The 25,747-nt window shown below is 35.6% G+C and overlaps 1 protein-coding gene across 5 annotated transcripts in view; it reads left to right on the forward strand.

Annotated features, from left to right (window-relative positions):
* Positions 1-24,758, forward strand: part of FBXL5 (F-box and leucine rich repeat protein 5) — a 43,493-nt gene extending 18,735 nt beyond the window's left edge. For all 5 annotated transcript variants that reach the window (XM_072805344.1, XM_072805337.1, XM_072805354.1 and 2 more), the window contains exons 7-11: positions 3,440-3,588; positions 4,211-4,293; positions 5,353-6,078; positions 17,670-17,818; positions 23,963-24,758. In XM_072805344.1, coding sequence (XP_072661445.1) covers positions 3,440-3,588; positions 4,211-4,293; positions 5,353-6,078; positions 17,670-17,818; positions 23,963-24,039 — 1,184 coding nt within the window. In that variant the 3' untranslated portion in view covers positions 24,040-24,758. The remainder of the gene's footprint in view (positions 1-3,439; positions 3,589-4,210; positions 4,294-5,352; positions 6,079-17,669; positions 17,819-23,962) is intronic.
* Positions 24,759-25,747: the final 989 nt, after the last annotated feature.

Consider the following 25,747-nt stretch of genomic DNA (forward strand, 5'->3'; position numbering starts at 1 on the left):
CCCGGGATCGAATCCCACGTCGGGCTCCCGGTGCATGGAGCCTGCTTCTCCCTCTGCCTGTGTCTCTGCCTCATTCTCTCTCTCTCTGTGACTATCACAAATAAATAAAAATTAAAAAAAAAAAAAAAGATTTTGTTTATTCATGAGAAACACAGGCAGAGACATAGGGAGAAGGAGAAGCAGGTTCCATGCAGGAAACCCGAGGTGGGACTCGATCCTGGAACTCCAGGATCACGCCCTGAGCCTAAGGCAGACACACAACTGCTGAGCCACCCAGGTGTTCCTTTATCCTTACCTTTAAAGAACTCATATGGAAAAGAATTTAGAATATGTAGTTATTAATTCACAATATATAATAAAGCCATAGTAGAGGTGCAGAAAGATTCCATTTGCTATTTGGGAGTATGGAGAAGGAAGATACAAAAAGTGTTTTAGAGACTATTCTAGGAAATTACTAAAAATCAGTGAAATAGTAAAAAAAAAAAAAAAAATCAATAGGCAAGACATTCTAATACTTGGTAAAACCTAAACTGTAGGGAATTTTCATTTATAAGTTGCCCACTTAAAAATGATCAAACTGGGGGTGCCTGAGTGGTGTAGTCGGCTAAGCATCTGACTTTTGGTTTTGGCTCAGGTTGTGATCTCAGGGTGGTGGGATCGAGCCCTACTTGGGTTCTGTGCTCAGCAGAGAGTTGGCCTGAGTTTCTCTCTCTCTCCCTTTCCTCCTGCCCCCCCATGAATGAATGAATGAATGAATGAATGAATAAATCACCTAATCTATCTTTTAAAAATATAGTAAGCTAGTTTGGGAAAAGAACTAAAGATGTGGAAAGGGAAGACTATAAATATAAAGATTATTATTATTATTATTTTTAAACTTACAGTTTCAGGAGTTTTATTTATTTTTTATAATAAATTTATTATTTATTTATTTATTTATTTATTTATTTATTTATTTATTTATTTATTTTTTATAATAAATTTATTTTTCATTGGTGTTCAATTTACCAACATACAGAATAACACCCAGTGCTCATCCCGTCAAGTGCCCCGCTCAGTGCCCATCACCCATTCACCCCCACCCCCCGCCCTCCTCCCCTTCCACCACCCCTAGTTCATTTCCCAGAGTTAGGAGTCTTTATGTTCTGTCTCCCTTTCCGATATTTCCCACACATTTCTTTTCCCTTCCCTTATATTCCAGTAGCAAGGTTACTTCTGTGAGTTGAATCATTACATCATGTTTTAGTTTTGAGCATTTAGAGGGTGCTACATAAGGGAGAAGTCTGTTCCAGCTAGATTTGGTGAAGCGCTTACCCTGTGGCAAGAACTTTTTTGGGCATAAGGTTAGTAGTGAACAAAATCGGGGGAAAAAAATGCTAGGCCTTAAAATTTGGAAAGCAAAGGGGTACCTGGGTGGCTCAGTCGATTAAGAGTAAAGTCTGCCTTTGGGGACATCTGGGTGACTCAGCGGTTGAGCGTCTGTCTTTGGCTCAGGGCATGATCCTGGAGACCCAGGATTGAGCCCCACATCAGGCTCCCCGCTGGAAGCCTGCTTCTCCCTCTGCCTATGTCTCTGCCTCTCTTTCTGTGTCTCTCATGAATAAATAAATAAAATCTTAAAAAAAAAAAAAAGTCTGCCTTTGGCTTAGGTCATGATTTCAGGGTCCTGGGGTCGAGCCCCACATTGGATGCCTTGCTCATTTGGGAGTCTGTTTCTCCCTCTGCCCCTCCCCCTGCTCATGCTCCCTCTCTCTCTCAAATAAATAAAATACAAAAACAAATTTGGAGAGGGGATATAATAAACTCAGGCAAAATATTTGCTATGTTGGATAGTGTCAGTACTGTGGAAAAAAATAAAAAGTGCCAGGAAGAGAGGGAAGTTAAAATTTTAAATAGGGTGATTGGTTAAGATCCTCTGAGAACTTTGAGCAAAACCCATGTGAGTTTTAAAGTCTTTACCAAACTTAGTGTATTTGTCTCAATACTTGAAGATAACCAAAGAATGCTTATCAATAAGCATTCATTTTGAGATGGAAAGGTTAAAGCTGTAATGATTGAGCCTTGATAAAGTAATAGATCTCTTTAGCTGTTTGGTGTACCTAAGAATAAACTTTGGATCTACCAGCTGTGATTTATGTTGGCACCTTTTCAGTTCAGTTATCTTTACTAGTCTTGCAGGAAGATACTGTTCTTCATAGGATGGGTGATTTTTGTTTTTTAAGAATTTCAGAGTAAATAATACAGATTTAGATAGGATCACAGAAACAAACAATTATTTGGGAATAAAATTATAGTAGAATAAATATGGCTTGCTAAAAGTCATTTTTATGTCTACGTCTTACATAGATGTCTGACTAAACAGGGTATTTAAGGTGAATCTGTAAACATAGAAGAACCATTAGTCACAAATTCGGAATTTTTCTTTTTATATTTCGTTTGTTAGTTGTACTCAGTTTTGTTTTAAATGAGACTTTCTTAAAAATGAGACTTTAATTTATTCTGTTAAACTGTTTTATGTTTAGAGACATTCATTTAGGTATTTAGATAAGCATAATAATACTGAGAAAGATGATACAATTATTTATTCTTTTTAGTGTAGTTGGTGTGTTTTTTTTCCCATTTATATCAAATTGGGAGTTTGTAGTGTTTTTGTTGTGTTGGTTGTTACAGTGCTGCATCTTATTGTAAACATCCTAGCTCTATAGAAATTATTAAGCAAAAACCAAAAGCCATGCTTCTTAAAAGTTCTGAGGCACTTTTACTTTTGCTTGATTCATGATAATGAGGCTTGCCCAATTGTTTTAAATCTCTTCTAGCTCTATGTCCCTTTTATTTTACTAAAATAACAAATAATACTTTTTATTATGAGTCATTTTTCTTTTGATATCCTATATTTTCTTGAAGAGCTTCTACTATTCTTTTAAACATTCAGGGTTTTTCCAAAACTTTTTTTTCAAGTTCCTGAATCTGGGGTTATTTTTTCTCTCTCTGCTATACCTACCTTGATATGAAAATTACCTTCATCCTTGAAGCAAGTGGAAAAAAATCTTCCCTTCATTCTCATTGTAAACTTTTTTTTTCTTTTGTCTCTTTTTAGTTGACTGTTACATACTGAATTCTACTGAGACCTTGTTCATTGAAGTTGGCTTTACATACATAAGGGAATTGAAGAATAGCATGAAGTATTAAAAAGAGAAAAGGGGGCATCTGGGTGGCTCAGTCGGGTTAGGTGACCAACTCTTTATTGCAGCTCAGATCTTGATCTCAGGGGTGTGAGTTTAAGCCCTATGTTGGGCTTCACATTAGACGTGGAGCCTACTTAAAAAAAACCCAAAAGAATAGCAAAGAGTAGTTCTTATTTAGTGACTTGGTGATTCCTTGAGTAGCCTAATTATAATTAGTGGTATCCAATTCTTAGATTTTTGAATTCATTTTACAGAAGAGTCTGCAGAGGAGTCGATTGCTATCAGCATTGCACAAATGGAAAAACGTTTACTTCATGGCTTAATTCATAACATTCTACCCTATGTTGGCACTTCAGTAAAAACTATAGTATTAGCATACAGCTCTGCAGTTTCCAGCAAAATGGTATGTATAAATTGGCACTACTTCGGGTATTAAGAAAAAGTAGCAGTGATCTAAATTTGGTTTACCCATTTCTGAATTTAATAAAGGAAAAAAAAAACCCCCAGCTATTTACCCATGAGAGTGCCCTCCCATGGGCAGGCTTACACTGCTACCTTCTCATGTTATTTCACTTCAGTTTTCATAGTAATCTTGGTATATAGATACTGTGTACACATTATAGAAAAGGAAACAGACTAGGAGAGGTTAAACAATTTATTTAGTTTCACAGATACTAAGTTAAGTGATGAAGCCCAGGTTTATAAAATGCTTTTATGTAGGGCATGGTAAAATGGGCAAGTGAGATTAAATCACTGTTTTATAAGTCCATCTTGTAATGTCCTACATCAGAATCTCCTTGAGTATTCCTTAGAAATACGCATTTCCTGGGTCTAATCTCATGGTTACTAAAACAGATTCTCCAGAGTTTTAGTCAAGAATATATATTTGTAATGCAGAATTGAAATGATTTTTTACATGCACAGAAGCCTGAGAACCACTGGCTTATGTTATTTACTAAAAGTTATGTCTTTCTTAATCTACCTAAAAGTCTGCAGATCTTCATGATGATTTTTTTCCCCCTTAGGTTAGGCAGATTTTAGAACTTTGTCCTAACTTGGAGCATCTGGATCTGACCCAGACTGACATTTCAGATTCTGCATTTGACAGGTTAGTTATTTTTGAATATTTCAGTGTAATGTTTTCTACCTCTGAGTTAGTAGTATTTTCTGTAATTTCTTGTTTGCATAATTGAAGTTTAATTGTATTGCTATTTTTTACTATCACATCTCAGTCATGTAGGGCTGTAACTTGATAGTACCGTCCAGGACTTTGCTTCTTGTCCATAGGGTCCAGCTGATCCAAAACTTCAATTTGCATCATCCTGTCATCTTTATAATCCTGTACTATGTCTAGACCTTTGAACCTTTCTGTGCAGTCAGTGTAGGATTGGCACTAATTTTTTTAAGATTTTATTTGTTTATTCATGAAGAGAGACAGAGATATAGGCAGAGGGAGAAGCAGGCTCCCAGTGGGACTCGATCCCGATCCCGGGACTCCAGGATCACGCCCTGAGCCAAAGGCAGACGCTTAACCGCTGAGCCACCCAGGCGTCCCAGCACTAAATGTTTTTAAGAAGTTTCCCGTTTCAGTTGGGCTCCAAATGCCAATTGGCAAAGCTTCCTCTTACATTCTTCATATTCTGGAACTGTAACATTTTCCTCAAGCTACAATCTTTATAAGTTTTATTTCCTTAGATGCCACTTTCCTTCTTATTCTACCTCACCTTTCTCTTTCCCACCCTCGCATTTATATTAGCATCTTCTTCCTGTTTCAGAAGGAGAGGTATACCCTTCTCTGGCTCTGGCTAACTCGGAGTTCCTAGAGCTTCTTTTAGATCTTCCTCTTTTAATTATTAGTTATTCTCTTTTGTTGGTGTGTGTGCAGCCTTTCCTTCACTGGTTCCTTTTTTGAATAATAAATTGAGGTCTCTCCCTTCAATACCTTTCTCCTCTCCTACCCTTCTGCTAGGCTAGCAGTACTTAGACCCCAGTTACTCTTACTGTCTTTTCCTATCCCTAGTATCTAAAATGATGCCTGACAGTAGGTATTCAGTAAATATTTGATTATATTAGATTTTAAATCTTCTAGTTCCCATCCACTCAGTGCAGTCAAATGGTTTTGAAGATTTTAACAATATCCACTAATAGTCTTATTTCTTAATTATAGTTGGTCTTGGCTTGGTTGCTGCCAGAGTCTTCGGCATCTTGATCTGTCTGGTTGTGAAAAAATCACAGATGTGGCTTTAGAGAAGATTTCTAGAGCCCTTGGAATTCTGACATCTTATCAGAGTGGCCTTCTGAAAACTTCTACGAGCAAAATTACTTCGACTTCATGGAAGAATAAAGACATTACCATGCAGTCCACCAAGCAATATGCTTGTTTGCACGATTTAACTAACAAAGGTATTGGAGAAGAAATGGATAATGAACACCCCTGGACTAAGCCTGTTTCTTCTGAAAGTTTCACTTCTCCATATGTGTGGATGTTAGATGCTGAAGATTTGGCTGATATTGAAGATGCTGTAGAATGGAGACATAGAAATGTTGAAAGTCTTTGTGTAATGGAAACAGCATCCAACTTTAGTTGTTCCTCCTCCGGTTGTTACAGTAAAGATATTGTTGGACTAAGGACTAGTGTCTGTTGGCAGCAGCATTGTGCTTCTCCGGCCTTTGCGTATTGTGGTCATTCATTTTGTTGTACAGGAACAGCTCTAAGAACTATGTCAGCACTCCCAGAGTCTTCTGCATTATGTAAAAAAGCATCAAGGACTAGATTGCTTAGAGGAAAAGACTTAATTTACTCTGGGAGTGAAAAATCTGATCAAGAGACTGGACGTGTACTTCTGTTTCTCAGTCTGTCTGGATGTTATCAGATTACAGACCATGGTCTCAGGTAAGTAATCAGTGCAGAATATTAGGAAATGGGTATGTCCACATTCTCAAATGGAATATAACAATTTGAATCTAAGTCATTCCTTTCAGCTGATTTGTTTAACCAAGAGTTAACCAGAATCTCTCCTACTTCAAAGCATTAGAACAATATAAACTTGAGCTCAGAGTTTCATCTCAGTCTTGTGATAGCAACGCCTCGGTGGCTCAGTGATTGAGCGTCTGTATTTGACTCGGCGTGATCCTGGGGTCCGGGATCGAGTCTCACATCGGGCTCCTGCGGGGAGAGCCTGCTTCTCCCTCTGCCTGTGTCTCTGACTCTTTCTCTCTTTGTCTCTCATGAATAAATAAATAAAATCTTCATAAAAAAAATTCTTTGTGATATATAGAAGAACGTTAAGAATTTATTTTTTATTTTATTTTATTTTTAAAAAAGATTTATTTATTCATACTTCAGGGGATGTTGAATAAAGGTTCTCTGGAGATCAAAGAGAGAGAGAGAGAGAGACCTATCATTCAGTTGTAGTAAATAATCAGAAAATTTAATGAGGCAGGATACCTAGCTGGCTCAGTCACCAGAGCATCTGACTCTTGATCTCAAGTTTTGAGTTCAGGCCCCCATGTTGGGCATGGAGGGAGCACCTACTTTAAAAAAAAAAAAGAAAAAAACTTAATGTAAGAGATGACACTGAATTGAATCTTGAAGAAAAATGAAGGATTTTGATAGGTGTTAGTGGGATAGGACATCATTCATTCCAAGCAGTGGGGATTATTTGAGCACATAGGATACACAGTAGTAACTGTTATAGTTCTTGTTAGGTTATTTTATTGTTACAGCTGTTCTCAGCATTAATTACGTGCAATAATTACTTCATTTCCTTTGATAGGAACTTTTCAAAATTATTTACGTGTTTTCTCTTTTACCCTGTAATAGACTTGAATTTTATTAGGGTTCTTTAATAATGGGGTGCTAGGCATGATAATGAGAATTCATCCAACATAAAGCCTCTTTTCTTATAAGTACGATTTTTAGCAGATTATGTTGGACTCAATAGGGAATGTTTAGAGACTTGGTATTCTGGTTTGATCATAGTAAAGGATAAGTACTGGGCAATAGTAGGATGTGAGTGTATAAAAGTAGATTGATGATATATAAGTGGAAGGTTAAGAAAAGCAGAAAAATAGTATTTTTAGAGTAGCCTTCTACTCTATTTTTTCTTTAAGAAGTTAGATCCTTAAAAGAAAGGCATTTATATTTTAGGTGTACCCCGCATGGTTTAATTTACAGAAATGCTATTTGTAGCTAAAACTTTTATAGATAAAATCCTGTTTTAAATCTATAAAATCTTGTTTTAAATCTGAAAGGTAGCAGAAAGATCTTTGTAAAGGTTTTTGGAAAGAAAATAATTATATACTAATTTATTGGCATTTATACTAGAATTTGGCCTACTAAAAATCATTTTTTTCTACTAAAAATCTTTTTTTTTTTTAAAGATTTTAGGGTGCCCCCTAAAAGTAATTAAGGAAAGCATTTGGATAATATTCTTTTTTTCATTGGCTTATAAAATAAACACGTAGAGGTTGGTTCTTAAAGAAAGAACATCCTCGAAATGAGTAAATTGCTCAAGAGCTCAGGGAAGCAGTGTGGTCCTCAGCTGTTGATGGCCCCATTAGAAAATATTAGCAGTGGGGTTTGGCCCTGGAGATATGACAGTGGACATCTGAGACAGGAGTGCCCTTGCAGGGTGTCTCAGTGGTTGAGCATCTGCTTTTGGTTCAGGTAGTGATCCTGGGTTCCTGGGATTGAGTCCTGCATGGGTCTCCCCACAGGGGGCCTGCTTCTCCCTTTGCCTGTGTCTCTGCTGCTCTCTCTGTCTCTCATGAGTAAATTCTTTAAAAGAAAAAAAGTTGTTAAGGGGTGCAGACTTATATTTATTATTCCTTCATCATTTAGGATTTTCTTTTCTCTTTTTAAACTTAAAATTAGAGTTTTATTTTGGGGATTTTGGAAAATGTAGAATGTCTGTAGAAGTAATTTAGTGCCATTATATAGCCTTTAAGTCTTAAGCAAAGCACTGTTGAATTGTATTGGAATTGAGTAGCCAGAGTTTAGAGTTTTTGGTTTTTGAGAATGATCTACTTGTACTGCCTTTTAATTTTTTTTTAATTTTTAATTTTTAAAAAATATTTATTTATTCATGAGAGTCACTGAGATAGAGAGAGAGACAAAGACACAGGCAGAGAGAGAAGCAGGCTCCATGCAGGAAGCCTGATGCGGGACTCGATCCTGGGACTCCAGGATCACGCTCTGGGCCAAAGGCAGTCACTAAACCGCTGAGCCACCCAGGGATCCCTTGTACTGCCTTTTTAAGTTACAGAGCGACTATGTGGGAGAAGTTCTATATTTTACTTTTTTTTTTTTTTTGGTCATTGCAATCTTTAGCAGATGAAATTGATCTGTTTTCCTAGAGCAAAGAAGGATGGAGGTGAAACATTCATTAGCGCAGAGAGGTAGTTCTCAGCAGCTAGATTCTGTCCTATGTTTTATAGGACCCACTTGGAGCTCTGTTAGATTTTAAGTATTCTTATGCAAAATGTTAGAGAAAATACTGTGATTCACTGACTTTGGGGCTAGATAGACTTGGTATAGATTAATCCTGGGTTGTTTTTTTTCTACATGACTGGCATACTTAACCTGAGGCTTATATAAAATGAATAGGTGACACATAGTAGGTTTTCAATAAGTAGTAGTAGCTATGCATGATTAGTTATTTTTGATACGAGCCTTTGGAAATTGATTACATGTTTTCTCTTTTGCCCTGTAATGCAGTTGACCTTTGAACAATATGCATTTGAACTCTGCAGGTCCACTTAAAGACAGAATTTTTTTTTTTTTGATAGAGTACATTTCTATAAATATATTATTTCCCTTCCTTATAATTTTCTTTATAATTTTTTCTTTTTTCTAGCTTTATTGTAAGAATACAGTATAGAATACATCTGTAAAATCTGTGTTAAGTCACTGTTTATGTTATGGGTAAGGCTTCCAGTCAGCAGTAGGCTACTAGTAAATAGTTAAATGTTTGGGGGTCAAAAGTTACACTCAGATTTTCTGTTGCATGAAATGAGGATTATTGATGTGCTTACTGCTGTATCGTTCAGGGATAAACTATAGATTTGAATATTACCAGACCTCATTAATAACTGGATGTCAAATATGTTATAATGAAGAAATCACGCAGCACAAAACCTAATATTTCCCTGCCATTATAAAAGATACTAAATATGAGATTATTAAAAAATCTTTCAGAAGTCATATACCAAGAATGTTCTCCCCTGAGGTAACTGTTGTTACTCTGATTTGGTTGCTGTGCATCATTCCATTAATTTTCTTTTTATTCAAACTCAAGTGCATGGATTGTAAGGAAAGCAATAAAACAAAAGACAACCATATTCTCATTCCTTTTTAAACTTTTTATTATGTTTTTCAAATATGTATACCTGATAGAGTTTTAGTTTTTTTTTTTTTTTTTTTTTTTTTTTTTAAGATTTTATTTATTCATGAGAGATACAGAAAGAGGCAGAGACATAGTCAGAGGGAGGAGAAGCAGGCTCTGTGTTAGGAGCCTTATGCAGAACTCAATCCCGGAACTCCAGGATCATGTCCTGAGCTGAAGGCAGACACTCAACTGATGAGCCAACCAGGCATCCCTGGGTTTTAGTTTTTGAATATAATTTGGTTTTAAAGTAAAAGGAATTTTTGATTCAGTTTAAAACTAATAATCCATTTTCCAATATCATTATCTTTTTCATTACCACTATACCTTATTAAAACTTAGTTGTGGCTCTATTCAGTTGTGTTTTCTTGTTCTTTCTTTTCTTTTTTTAGTTTTATTTTAAGTGATTTCTACACCCAATGTGAGGCTTGAACTCAATCCTAAGATCAAGAGTTGCATGGTCTTCTGACTGAGCTAGCCATAGTGCTCCTTTGTTGTGTTTTCTTTTTAAAAAAATTTCAAATTAAAAGAATTTTTTTTTTTTTTTACTTTTATCATTGTTTTATTTTGGGGGTGATACAAAAAGGTGATTTTATTAAAGTATGGGGACAGGACCCGTAGACAGAAAGAGCTGCTGCCACTTTTAAGTAGGCTCCATTGCAGAGTACCCCATGAGGTTTGAACTCATGATTCTGATATCAAGAACAAGCTGAAATTAAGAGTCAGACACTCAGCCAAGCTAACCACATGCCCCCAGTTGCATTTTCAACATGACCAATTTTATTCAAAGAATGAAATAACACATAACAATCTTTTGTGATATTCCAGAGCTGTAGTGATATCTGATTAAATGGCAATTTTCCTATATTTTCTTAGTTTTGTTGGGCTTATTTATTTATTTTTAAATTTTTTATTATTTTTTTAATAATAAATTTATTTTTTATTGGCGTTCAATTTGCCACCATACAGAATAACACCCAGTGCTCATCCCATCAAGTGCCCCCCTCAGTGCCTGTCACCCATTCACCCCCACCCCCTGCCCTCCTCCCCTTCCACCACCCCTAGTTCGTTTCCCAGAGTTAGGAGTCTTTATGTTCTGTCTCCCTTTCTGATATTTCCTACCCATTTCTTCTCCCTTCCCTTCTATTGCCTTTCACTATTATTTATATTCTTGTTGGGCTAATTTAAAATAAGCCAGAATTTATTAAAAATTCTGTATAATTAAAAATCATTTTCAAAGGGAGTCAGAATTTTGATCAATATAATTAAGAGGAATTTTGTATTTGCCTTCACTGGAAGAAGGATTTAGAAATTTCTTGGTAAGTTTTGGAAAATGCTAGAAGAGTGCGGGCATATTTCACCTAAAAGCAGAATTATAGGGCTTCATTTGGATGCGAAAGAATTTCCATCCCCATTTCCCTCCAAGGCAGGAAGTGAATTCCTAAATGAAATTTGAAGAAAAGCATGAAAATGATTTTAGCTCTTACTTCACAGTATGATTTTGGGCCTTATTATTAAATGTTGATATTATTAACTTTAGAAATAACTAAATAGAAAGTTTACTGCTATTGGGATTGGGAATAAGTTACATTTTGCCTTATGGTTTTTACAAGTAGTGATGAGTTTGTATATGAGATGTCCTTGAAATAACACTTTTTTTTTTTAAGATTTCTTTGAGAGAGCATGAGTAGTGGGAGGGGCAGAGGGAGAGAGTCTTAAGCAGACTCTCCATGGATCAGTGAGCCTAACGTGGGGCTCCTTCCCAGGACCCTGGGGGATCATGAACTGAACTGAAGGCAGATAGATGTTTAACCTGCTCAGTCACCCAGGTCCCCTGAAAATCAAGATTTTAAAGTAGATTGAAGCCATAGAGAACAGAGATGGTATTGTGTGTGTAGTCTTAATGCAAGATTTTCAGTTTTTCAGGCTATTAAAAATAGCCTTTTATTTAAATTCTCAACCTTTGGCCCTCTCACATTGCTATTATTGTTTTGTTACACACTACTTCTCTCCTTGAGCCCAAGGCAACTGCTTTTTTAATCTTTTGCAGACAGCATATATTTTTAGGTCTTTAAAAACTCAGTCACATATTCTCTGTTCTTTAATTGATCTATGTAGGCCATTTACATTTAGTATAATTATTGATATGGTTATTTAATTTTTATTTATTTATGATAGTCACAGAGAGAGAGAGAGAGAGGCAGAGACATAGGCAGAGCGAGAAGCAGGCTCCATGCACCAGGAGCCTGACGTGGGATTTGATCCCGGGTCTCCAGGATCGTGCCCTGGGCCAAAGGCAGGCGCTAAACTGCTGCGCCACCCAGGGATCCATGATATGGTTATTTTTATTCCTATCACATTGCTGTTTGTTTTCCTCTTTTTTTTTCTTCTTGTTTTGTCTTTTCCTGATCTTTTTTTGGATTTATTAAGTACTTTTTAGTATCTTATTTTATTTCTCCAATTGGCTAGTACCTCATGTATTTAGTGTTTGCTTCAGAGTTTGTATGCATTTTTAAAAAAATATTTTGGTAAAATATACATACCCATAGAGATGAGCATTTTAGCCATTTTTGAGTGTACAGTTCAGTGACATTAAGAACATTCAGTGTTGTGTCCTTCACCACTACCTAGTTCGAAAACTTTTTTATCACTAGAAACAGAAAATAATGCTACCTACAATAGTATCAAAAAGACTAAAGTACCTATTAATTTAACCAAAAAGGCAAAAGACTTATTCACTGAAAACCATAAAACATTCCTGAAAGAAATTAAAGAACAAAAACAAAGACTCAAACAAATACCTGTATGCCATTTTCTTAACAGCATTATTCACAACAGCTAAAAGGTAGAAACAGTCCAAGCATCCACCAATGATGACATCAATGGATAAATGAAATATGATGTATAAGTACAGTGGTATATTATTCAGCTATAAAAAGAATGAAGTTCTGACACATGCTACAACATGGATAAACCTTGAAAAATCATGCTAAGTGAAATAAGCCAGACACAAAAGGACAAGCGTTAAGTGATTCTATTTATATGATGTATCTGTGATGTAGAAATGATGCAAATAGGGATCCCTGGGTGGCGCAGTGGTTTAGCGCCTGCCTTTGGCCCAGGGCGCGATCCTGGAGACCCGGGATCGAATCCCACGTCAGGTTCCCGGTGCATGGAGCCTGCTTCTCCCTCTGCCTGTGTCTCTGCCTCTCTCTCTCTCTCTCTGTGACTATCATAAATAAATAAAAATTAAAAAAAAAATTAAAAAAAAAAAAGAAATGATGCAAATAGAGAGACAGAAAGTAAAACAGAAGTTACCAGAGGCTGGGAGGGATGGAAAAACAAGGAGTTATTGCTTGATAGTTATACAGTGTTTCTGTTTCTATAGTGATCCTGGAGGATCCTTTCTTAACTCTTCCAGCTTCTGGTAGACCTATGTGTTGATTGGCTTGTGGCAACAGAACTCCAGTTTCTGCCTATGTCTTCCCAGGGCAGTTTCTGTTTCTGTCCAAATTTCCCTCTTCTTATAAGGAAACTCATCATACTGGATTAAGGTGTCAAGTGTGGGCACTCCCTCCCCCCCCCCCCCATCTAATCTTAACTTGATTAAATCTGCAAAGACCTTATTTCCAACTGAAGTTATATTTATAGATACCAGGGCTTAGGATCTCAGCATATTTTGGTGGGGAAGGAGGTGACAATAATTTAATCCATAATACTAAGGTATTTTTTTTTTTTTTTTTACCTTTTTTTTGGTGGTGGTAGTGGTGCTTTATTTTGGCTAATCTGATTGTGTCTTAAAGTACACTCATCATTTCTACAATGTCTAATCACTCCTAATCTCATTCAGTGTATTTTTATTTCAGAAATTGTATTTTTCATCTCTAGAAATGTCATTTGATGTGCTTCTTCCCCCTACCCCACTATATATATACATATACATATGAATTTGTAATATATAAGTATACAAAAGCATACAAAAATATTAAAAAATATAAATATTTTTATTCTTATGTTTATATTTTCTTTTAAATCCTTGAGCATATTTTTTTAAATTAAAAAAAATTTTTTAAATCCTTGAGCATATTCAAAATATAAAAGCTGTTTTAAAGTCATTGTCTGCTAATTCCACCATTATCATTTATTGGTCTGTTTCTATTGATTGATTTTTTTTTTTTTTCTTGATTCTTTGTCTAGTAGTTTTTTCAGTTAATACCACATAGTGTGAATTATACAATCATATATTGTTGGGCTCTGGATTTTTTTCTATTTTTTAAAGATTACTACTTGTGAATCATTCCCTGGTCTGTAATATTTTTCTATAACTTGTATAATTTCTATAACACCATCTTATTGCATATATTGTCAATAATTTTTTTAGTGTTTCTTTCCCTCGTTGAGGGCAGAACCTATATTTGATTTGTTCTGTATTTTACTGTTTAGGCATGTGCCTGACATACTTGGGCATTGATGACAAAAGATGAGAGTGATCTTCCTAGAATGCATTTCTAATTACTTATTATTACTCTTCTACTTAAACCTTTTAGTGAGTTTTGTTGCACTTCGGTTAAGTCCAAATTTTTGGCCTTTGCTTACCTTTGTAGTTTATATCTTGTTATGTCCCTTAAATCTCTATAAATTTTTATTTGGTCACATCATCACCCCTGCCACAAAAAGACAACAAACAGGTAAATGTCACACACACACACACACACACACACACACACACACACACAGCCATCCTTTCTCTAGCCATACTTAATTACTCTCTTTCTCCAAGGCACCATAGGTCTCATCTTTAGACATTTGTATTTGCTCTGTCTGTAATATACATTATTGGCTAATGTCTGTTCGTTTCTATCACAGTTTAAATGTCCCTTCTTGGGATGCCAGAGTGGCTCAGCAGTTGAGTGTCTGCCTTTGGCTCAGGGCATGATCCCAGTTTGGGGATCAAGTCCCACATCAGGTTCCCTGTGGGGGGAGCCTGCTTCTCCCTCAGCCTATGTTTCTGCCTCTCTCTGTGTTTCTTATGAATAAATAAATAAAATCTTTTTAAAAAAAGAAGAAATGTCCCTTTTTATAGGAAGCCTTTTTGGACTTTCCTCCTTCCCCCCCCATCAGCACCCTTCTGTATAATTTTGCATATTTATTTTTGACTTTGATTTCCCATTAAGGTTAGTGAGGGCAGTGACTGCACAAGTGGTTTCTTCAAGTATACTTGTGATATGAAGTTTTCTATTCCATGCAGTCTGTCTTCTGTGTGCTGAAAATTCTTAAATTTTAAGAAATGGAGCAGTCTCTGCATTGAGATACCTTCTGAGATCTTTCAGACCACTTTTTTAAAAAAAATATTTTATTAGTTTAGGGGCCCATGGGTGGCTCATTCATTTGAGCATCTTGATTTTGGCTCAGGTCATGATCTCAGAGTCATGAGATTGGACTCCACACTCAGTAGGCAGTCAGCTTGAGAGTCTCTCTTTCTGCCCCCACCCCCCCACCGACTCATGCACTCTCTCTCAAAGTGAATAGATAAATTTTTTTAAAAAAAGATTATATGGATGTATGTATTTATTTATTTAGAGTTAGTGAGTTGATGCTTGTGAGCAGGGGGAGGGGTAGGAAGAGGGAAAGAGAGAGAAGATCCTGAGATCATAATCTGAGCTGAAACCAAGAGTACAGTCAACCGACTGAGCCACCCAGATGCCCTGAAACCACTTTTTTTTTTTTTTTTTTTTTTAAGTAGGCTCCATGCCCAAGGTATGGAGCCCAGCATGGGACTTGAACTCACAACCCTAAGATCAAGACCTGAGCTGAGATCAAGAGTGGAAGGTTTCACTGATTGAGCCACCCAGGTGTCCCCAGGCTTCTTTTTGAAAGCTGTTTTATTTCTTATTATGAGCTATTCAACTTCATAGAAAAAAAAGAATTAACTTTAAACATTGTATTGTCTTCCTTTCAAGACCACTGTCTTTAGCTGCTGTGGCCCAGTCAAGCCACTGAAGTTCTGAACTGTTACTGGTGTTAATTTGAAATTTGAAGGCATGGATCAAGGAAACTTACGATTTAAAAGAAAAATCAATTTAAATTAATTTTTTTTTCAGTCAAAATGTAAGGGGAGTATGAATTTAAATCTCTTGGGGCTTGGAGTTTTGATAAGTTGTGTTTATTTTTTTTAAGACTTATTTATTTATTAGAGTGAGTGTGTACATGTGAGAGTTGGGGAGGGGCAGAGGGCGAGGGAGATAGAGAATCCCAAGCAGACTTCCTACTGAGTGCGGAGGCTGACATGGGCTTGATCCCACAACCCTGAGATCATGACCTTAGTTGAAATCAAGAGTCAGACACTCAACCAACAGAGCCACTCAGGTGCCCTGGTAAGTTGTTTTCAGTAGATAAATTTCATTTTTTAAGCATGCAGTTATAAAACTTTAAAATCTTCCCTCCTAGTCTTTGCTAGTCAACAGTCCTTCACTGAATATATAAATATTTCCATAGTTTTAAAATATCTCAATAATTTATATATTTTTACTTATTAACTTTACTTCCTAATTTTCCTTTTTTTTTTTTCCAAGATTTTATTTATTTATTCGTGAGAGACACAGACAGAGGGAGGAAAAGCAGGCTCCATACAGGGAGCCAATGTGGAACTCGATCCCGCGACCCCAGGATCATGCCCTGAGCTGAAGGCAGAGGCCCAACTGCTGAGCTACCCAGGCGTCCCTACTTCCTAATTTTTGTGTACCTGCACAATCATGTTAAATTTTTATTTTTATTTTTTATTTTTTTTAATTTTTATTTTTTAATTTTTATTTATTTACAATAGTCACACAGAGAGAGGCAGAAACACAGGCAGAGGGAGAAGCAGGCTCCATGCACCGGGAGCCCGACGTGGGATTCAATCCCTAGTCTCCAGGATTGCGCCCTGGGCCAAAGGCAGGCGCCAAACCGCTGCGCCACCCAGGGATCCCAATCATGTTAAATTTTTAAACAAAATTTATTGTATTGTTAGTCTCTTGGCATCCCTCTTAAGATAGGCTGTTCCAGTTTTCACATTTTTGCTGTAGTATTATTGCTTTAAATATTGTACAGAAAGCTGATATTCCCAATTTTATTGTTGACATTTTCAGCTCTGCCTTTCTCATTTTAGCTAACTTCTCATTATAATCTATTTATATTAATGTTTTTATTCTTCTAGGATATGCCATTAGGTTTTCATTTTTACCAACGTGTAATTCACTACCATTAAATTCATCCTTTTGAACTATACAGATCAGTGGTTTTAGTAGATTTACAAGGTTGGCTGGCATCATCCACTAATTCAGAAACATTTTCATCATACCATAAGGAAACCCTCTGCTCTTTAGCGGTTAGTCCTCATTCCTCTTTGCCCCAGGCCCTGGCAACTGCCAATCTTTCTGTCTCTATACCTATTCTGTTTTGGATATTTCATATAAATAGAGTCATGCAATATATAGCCTTTTGTGTCTGGCCTTTTTCACTTAGTGAAAATGCTTTCAAGTTCCTCCATGTGGAAACATGTATCAGTAACTTTATGGCTATATAATGTTTATCCATTCATTTTAATCAATTGAAATTTGAATTGTTTCCACTTTTTTGGCTATTATGAATGCTGTTCCTATAAACATTTGTTTGCAAGTTATCATGTGAACATATGTCTCAGTTCTCTTGGGTGTATACCCGGAGAGGAAGTTTTGGGTCATATGCTAACTCTCTAACTCTGAGGAACTGCCAAAACTCGTCAGGAATTTTCTTGATGATTTTCACTTAGACAACCTGTAGGAAAATGAAGATTACAGTTCCAAAAGATTCAGAACTTCTAAGAGTTGAGTTGCTGTAATGTTCTTATGAAGAGAAATTTCATTGTTTATGGAATGTCATTAGGAAAAATACAGGAAGTTTTCCTTAGTTAATTGTATTGCTGCCTTAGGATGAGGTTAGCTGACCATGTTTTATAGAAATTCTTGAATTTCCTCATTACCAAATTGAAAGATTTATGAATAGTGGTCCAGTAGGCCATAGGAAAACATAAATTTTCATAGATTAATACATTCTCATTGTTGGATTGCTTTTCTTACAGGGTTTTGACTCTGGGAGGAGGGCTGCCTTATTTGGAGCACCTTAATCTCTCCGGTTGTCTTACTGTAACTGGTGCAGGCCTGCAGGATTTGGTTTCGGCATGTCCTTCTCTAAATGATGAATACTTTTACTACTGTGACAACATTAACGGTAATGTCTCTTAATGAGATAATTTTGAAGGAATGGATTCAAAAATTTTTGGCAGTTCTGATGATTCTTAGGGTTTCTGTTTAATTTTCTAGATTTCTGATTACCAAATCGTTTTGCTTTCAGAGGTATTTCTTTACACTTGATAAAATTTAAAAATCACATGTTTTCATTAATTAGCTTCTATGAAGGTAAGTTTTTCTTGCAGATAGGTATTTCAAATATATATTCTGCCAGATTTTTGGGATATATCATAATAAATCCTAAAATGGCAAGTTGTAGAAATACTAAATTTTTATAGAATTTTGGGAAATTATTTGAGAGAGATACAGCACTCAGCAATTTAGAGGTATTGTTGTTCTAGATATACCAGTTTCTTAGGGATATGGTGACTCAGTTTTTTTGTAGCACAACTTTGAAAAAATGTAATTGAGAAGAGAAGACTTTGGTAATGCGAACTTGTTGGGGATCCTGGGTGTGGTTTCAAATCAATCTCATGGAAGATTGAGGTGGGATGTGTGTGTGTGTTGGGGGGGCGCGTATTGAGGAAGAAGCTGAGATGCTTTAGACAGGACTAAAATTCCTACAGTATTTTGGAGATTGATTCCTGAACATGTTATAACAATCATCAGGTAAATATTTTTTGATTGTTTTATTTCTTAAACTTACCCCTACCCGGTAGTGGGCATGCTGCATGGTTTTTCAAGGTATATACAGTGCCCTTTTGGGATTTTGATAGTGATAGAAACTGAAGTTTCTAGAAACATAAAAAGCTGCTCCTCAGTTATTAGTAAGCAAATCAACCCCCTGTATTATAACTGGAAAAACATTTACATCGTTCAGATTCTCTTATGTATCTGTCTTTTTACACCATATACTGTTTTCTTTGAAAGCCTGAGTCATCTTAAGATGACAAGATCACCTGAGTTTCTCTCAGGGAAAACAATTGACAGGAATCAGGAAGACTAGAGGAATGGTCTCTTTAATGACACATTTGTAGGCAGAGAAGTTAGCAAATTCCTATTTCTGGAGATTAGGTTTTCCTTAAATACATATAAAGTGACAGGAGATTGCAGCCCTTTTATTTCTGTCATCACATAGGTGATGCAGGAGATGACCTCCCTTGTTCTGGAAGTAGCACACTAAATAGGAGCATCTCTTTACTCTCTCTGGCTTTCAGTGTATTATGATCCAGGAATGATGAAGATGAGCATAATTTTATTTGCAACCTGCTAAGCGTACAAAAATAAACTTTGCTTCCATGAGCCATTTGCTGCTTTTGTAGATACAGTGCATTTGGGTGGGAGTTTTTTTTTTTTTTTTGTAATGTACAGTCATGTCATTGTAGGACAGTATTCTACTTCTTAAGGCTTATAGGACATATTATGAAAAGTAACTGGTAAGCAGTTATTTTTATAAGAAAAACCTCTTATTTGTATGTTGCATATGAATGATCTATAATTGATTTCAGCATAGGTTATGCTTGTGGGAATAAATGTCGTGACCAAATTTATTAGATTCTCTTTTGGGTATGTAGATGTTACAGGATGGGAGAGATTGGATTTCAGTTCATTTTTATGATCTACTTGTTTTGCTTGTGTAATTTTGAAAACTTCTTGAAATAATTTAGGTGATGGGATAAGTTAAATACTTAAAACCTTTTGCATTTTGTTAGGATATTAGAATTCATTTCATCTTAACTGGTTTTGAATATATAAATATTAAAGTGTTCCAAAGGAGCTGCTACATTCCTTTTGTTGAATGCCATTTTTTTTGATAAATGAGTGGTACTTTTCAAAAAATGGATTTTAATGAAGATATCTGACTTTGAAAGATTTGAAAGAAAATTGACAGTGCTTGTATAACTCAATATTAAGTCTCCTTTTTACAGCTTTTTAAAACATGATTTTGGGGAAATGGAAATCCTTTAAAGTTTAGGCGACTTGTCTTATTAACTTGTGTTCTAGAGTTCCAGCTATTTGCTCTTAAAGCAATACTCTGATAGAGTTTTTTCCTTAAAAGGACATATGGACAACCTAAGAAGTATTAGAATAAAGTGGCATTGTATCCAGTTTTCAAGATGACTCAATTGATCCCAGTATCTTTTACTACAGCTCCATTTGTATAATAAATACTTAATGACTGCTTAAGGGGCCCCCTTCTTCTTATTATTTTTATTTTTTTCTGAAAGTAGTTAAAATGTTTTATACATAGTCTTAGAATAATAGGGAGCATATTTAGGGACAAACTATATTTTAAATATTTGAGTCATACATAACTAAAAATATATTTGTCAAAAAAAGCTTAGTATACTTAGCTCCTAGATTTCTAACTAAAAGAAGTAAATACTGGCAAACAATATTCATTAAGTAAATAATGAATGATAGATAAGTAAAGCAGAATGACCTGTTTCCTAAGCGCTAGCAGAGATTTTAGAGGAGTTAGTATCAGATATTCAAATAATATCTACTGTGAGCAAGATACTGTACTAAGCACTGATTAAAAAATGCCAGTTTTATTCTTTATGATTCCTCATTACATTTAAATTTGTTATTTGATTGATAAAGTTAAGATTTAAACATGGAAAGGCTTCTTTGCAATAAGATTGAAAACTTCTTTGTCATTTAAGAAGTGTTAAATGGAGTCACACAGTTTTGGAGCTCTGAAGAACACTTGAACAATGATAGCAAATAAACTTTTTGTGCTGATTTGCATTTCAATGTCTGTATAATTTATGAATTAAGATAGATTAGTTCATAGTTCTGGAGGTGACACAGTCTCAGATGATTTGCTCTCTTATGTTTCTAATTTAAGTTAAAGAGGAATTGAAGGTAAGTGAAGGTAAGTGCAGATATACAGCATAAATAATATACTTAAAATTCAGGAAAAACAAATCAATAATAAAAATTTGGGAAAATAACTTATAGTTAACATTATAGCTCTTTTTATGTAATATTTAAAAAATGCTTTCTTACAAATTTATTTTTACCGTGCCTTTAAACATTTAATGATTATGCTAATTTTATTTTCCTATTTTCTTTCTTATTCTTTAATGTAATTTAGCCCTCAAGTATTACAACCACTTGAATTTTCTATTCTCTGAGGTAGACATTTGCAGGTGATGAGTCAGATATTGAAAGGGAATGTGGCCTTTTGAGTTGTCAGTGTCTGGAAGCACAGCTGTGTGCTGGAGATCCTGGGCAGATAACCTATGAGAGAGTGTAGCCCTGTTCCTGTCCAATGCCTCCTCCCTTTCTGTTGTCCACTTACTCCCTGTTCTCGGCAGTCCTTCTGTGACACCGAAGTCTCACTGTTAACATTGCTTACAATTTTTGTGCTTTGGAAATTGCTGTTCTCTACAATATGAGACTAACCTACATTAAAAACAGTGGTTGTCTTCACTTTTGCTTTGCCCCAGTCCTTTAATAGAGTAAAATCTTCCTCAGTGTTTCTCTTAGGATCAGATGCACCTGGTCTGTAATCGACCTTCAGGTGGAATTGTAGTTTTGAGATAGTTACTGTTTAAATCCTCATAGACTTCTCTAGATAGATCCTACTGTCAGATTTGAAAACACTGATGTATTAATTCCCTCTCTTCACTCTATACTTAAAAACTCAGATATTCTTGTGCATATCTGAAGGAGGGGTCATATTTTATATCATTGAGTGAGGAATTTGTTTTGTGATATTAATAAGATGTTGATAGATGAGCGGGATTGGGTTACTTTCAACCTAATATGGGACACCTGATTTTATTCCTACATTTTTGTTCTCCTGTTACCCCTATTACCATCCTTTAGACTTTGAGACCAAAGAGTGATGAAGTGGCCAGGGTGGCTCTGAGGTTGCTGAGCCTCTCTTTTGGGGAGGATGGTGACTAGCTGTGTGAATATTTGGAAAGATAGGAATCTCTAGAATAGCTTCCTTGGTCCTGTTGGCTCCTTTGAGGCTCCCTTGTATTTCCTGCCTTAAAACTAGTAGCATACTTCACTTGAATTGCTTTCAGCCATCACTTAGGATTTTTCCCAGGTCATAGTTGAATTCAGTGTAAAGGTTTCTTCCTTATCTCTCTGTCCTTTTAAAAAATAGGAATATAGAAATTTTAAAGTATTTTAGGGAGTTTTAGTTAGAAAATTGTCTAAAAATCTCCATGTCTCTTTCCTCTTCTCCCTTTTTAAAAATTTGGAGTAGAATTCCATACTGAGAAATATATTTTTGCCAAATCCACCAGTTCATTTCATCCAGGGACTGAGTGTCAGGCAGGGTATTTGGTCTTAAAGAAGGACACTAGGTGATTGTCAGAGCAGGAACCAGTTTAAGCATTGCAGAAAGGCAAGCTAAGAAGAGTTGGCATGAAGGGTTGAGTAGTGTGTAGGGAAAAAGCTGAAAATATGCTTAGAAAGGAAAACCTGGTCCAAAGGTTGACAGTGGGGGAGTAGTTTCAAACTACAGGGTTCCTTATGAGGACATTTCTAATAAATATGATATGTACTAGGACATTCTACTTTGATTTTGGTTAAGATGACTAACCTTGAGTCTTATTTTAAGGAAACCTAATGACAAATACTACTTTGTGAATTTTAAATATTTGACACATTCAAATTTTCATTTTAAAAATAGATTTTAATTTTGATTAAATAAAAATGGGCTTGTAGTAATTTGGCTTTATATTTGAAATTTTAAGCTTTTTGTTATGGAAAATTTTAAACATATAAACAGAATTTAATGAAGCCTCATGTAATATTTGGTTTGGCAGTTATAAAAAGTATGGCCAGTTTTCTTCCATTGCCCACTCCCATACCTGCTCCCCATATCCCAGGCATCACATCTATTTTAAAATTAAACATACGTTTTTGAAATTAAATGAAGTCCTAACCTATTGCAGTCCTACATATGCTCGTAAAGTTCATTAGTTTCTTTTTTTACTTAAAGATATATTATCATTTCTTTATTGAAATACATGAACATTATATTTCAATGATTATATACCCTAAGAAGCCTGCCCTTAGTATTTTGTGTGTGCCACTTCAGGAATACAGGGAACAGTTCTGGGAAATAAGTGTTTTGTGCATTTCATTGCAAATAGCCATTTCGTTAGGATGGTATTAACACAGATGCCTTCTTTTCCAGTGGACTGCTACTTTAAAAAACAAAGCTCATTTAAAATAGCTTCTGAGTTAAACTCTGATTTTTCAGTTATAATCCATTTGACATAGCCTATAAAATTATACTTCATGTACTTTTTGTATGATTCGTACATATCACAAATGCAAGGATTTTGTTTCTAATTGATGAGTAGAAAAGGAATCAGCTGCTCTTAATTTGTTCATGGTGCATACATACTGAAAGGCTTTGGTATGGTTGAAACATCCTTTTGCACATTTGCCTGCCTTTATGAAAACTGTGATTCATTCAGAGAACTTAACATTTGCTTATGTGCAATATCTCTTCTTTGATATTTCCTAATTCTCAGCTGTGTTCCCTAATGGATCTTTTATCTAGTGTCTGGGCAGCATAATGTGAATGGGATAAAATGTCAGTTATTCCATAGAGTTGCATTCTTCTTTTATTATTGAGTCACAATTTTTATTATGTCTTAGGTTTGTTTATTTAGCTAATCATTCATTATATACTTAATGCTAGAAGATAATTTCACTTAACCCTAGCCATTTATTTCAGCTGCAAATGTTATAAATAAAAATATGGAAAACATATTCACTCTATGTCTATATAATTTTTTCAAGTTTTGACTGTAATGTTTTTGTAATTGCTCTCCATACTGGATTCTTTAGCTGATCTATGGAGGGAGCTGATTTTGTCTTAAGTATATTTTTAGTAAAGATGTTCGGAGTGTAAGAAATCTGTTAAGTAAGCCTGGCAGTCTTGTTTCTGTGAGTTATCTTTTTGTCTTAGGTTTTTGTTTTGTAAGATTGTTGCCAAAAAATCGTTTCTTTCTTTTCTTTCATTTAGCTTTTGGACCAGTAGAGCTGCTGTTGGCTATTTTTGTGTCTAATTTTTATACACTCATTGAGACATTTTACTTCTGTGTTACAAATGTATTGCTAGTAAAAAAAAGTCAAATGTCTTAGCTCTTTCATGTGATCTCTATGAAATTTCCTCCTTTCACACTTTTCTGTTTTTATACAGGTCCTCATGCTGATACCGCCAGCGGATGCCAGAATTTGCAGTGTGGTTTTCGAGCCTGCTGCCGCTCTGGCGAATGACCCTTGACTCCTGACTTTGTCTACTTCATTTAGCTGAGCAGGCTTCCTTTCATGCACTTTACTTATAGCACATTTCTTGTGTTAACCATCCCTTTTTGAGTGTGACTTGTTTTGGCCCCATTTCTTACAGTCTCAGAAATCTTAATTTACCAGTCAATTGTACAGTGTTGTTTCTCTTGCAAATCATATTTTTGTTTTAGAAAGGGATTAGATCTTTTCATGAGGGTGAGAACAGTTTTATCAGTTTTCTTTTAAATGGAATGCTTTGAAAAGAATGTCACTAATGCCATGCCATTTAAAGTATTTTTTAGATTGAGTTTTAAAGTCAATGGGGATTATTGGTTCTCTTTATATATAAACACTGTACCAAGCTTTGCAGATCTTTTCAAACATACATTTTTGAAGTTTTATTTTCAGAGATTGCACATTTGAAAACCAGTCTTTTTTCCATAATGTTTCCTTTATTTGAACAATTCACAGAGGGCCAATTCAAACATACCCACATATAAGGTTCTTTAAGAAAATAGAATAAATTGGCTTCTTGGTGTTAGCTCAGTGAGCTGGCAAAGTACCAATGTATTTGTATTTGCTTTCTTCAAATACTCTTGGTTCCTGCCACTGTCCCTAAATTGTCAAATTTGGGAGGGATTTTTAAAAATTCCACAATCATTTGAAGAAATGTATCAATAAAACCTACTTTGAGGACTTTACCAAATAAATTTTTTGGTGTTTTGATTTCATTAGAAACCTCAATTCAAGATTATATTAGTGTAAAATAGGACTAAATATTTTCTTTTGAGCTCCCATGAAATCATGATACTGGCAATTTTAGATACCTAATTTTGTTGAGTTGAATTGCCTTTTTAAAAAATTAATTATGCAATAGTCAGAGTTTGAATGTGTATGCCTTTCTTCATTGCTGTGTGAAAAGACAATGGGAGTGGGGACGTATCATTCAGAAAGGCACATATTGAGTCAATTTTACATAATGCTATATATAATTTTATGTCCTGAAGAAAAGAGTCAGCAGTATGCCATCTACTTTTGGAAATGCATGCAAGGCTGTGGAAGGAGGAGTTAATCTTGCAGTCTTGTTACTTGTGGTCCTAGGTATTCTTTTGTTTGTTTCATTGAGAGATAGGAAGAGTAGGAAAGGTATATATGATAGACAAGTTTCAGTTCAGGCAGAAGACTTTGTTTTAGACAGAGCTGTCTAAAGATGAACAAAGAGGGGCAGCCTGGGTGGCTCTGCAGTTTAGTGCAGCCTTCAGCCCGGGGCCTGATCCTGGAGATCCAGGATCGAGTCCCACATCGGGCTCCCTGCATGGAGCCTGCTTCTTCCTCTGCCTGTGTCTCTGCCTCTCTCTCTCTCTCGGTCTCTCATAAATTAAAAATAATAATAATAATAAAGGTGAAAAAATAATCATCTGATGAGAATATCAACAACGAGACTCCACCCTGTTTTAAGTCTCAACTAATATTTTAATTAAACACTCCAGGGGAGATGGAGTTGGGTGGAGGCTGCTCTCTGATGGCTCTCCTGAAGTTGTACCTCCTGTCATAATTGACACTTGGAAAACGTTTCTTGCGTGTGAGACAAGGCAGCTGTGTGAGCAGACTATCTTACCTTCAGAGCTTGTACTTCTTAGGTGTAAATAGTCTTGCCTTTTGTGGGACTGTGGCACCTAGCCTTCTCCTTCAAAAGTCT

This window comes from Canis lupus, chromosome 2, assembly GCF_048164855.1.
Source record: "Canis lupus baileyi chromosome 2, mCanLup2.hap1, whole genome shotgun sequence".
Taxonomy (NCBI): domain Eukaryota; kingdom Metazoa; phylum Chordata; class Mammalia; order Carnivora; family Canidae; genus Canis; species Canis lupus.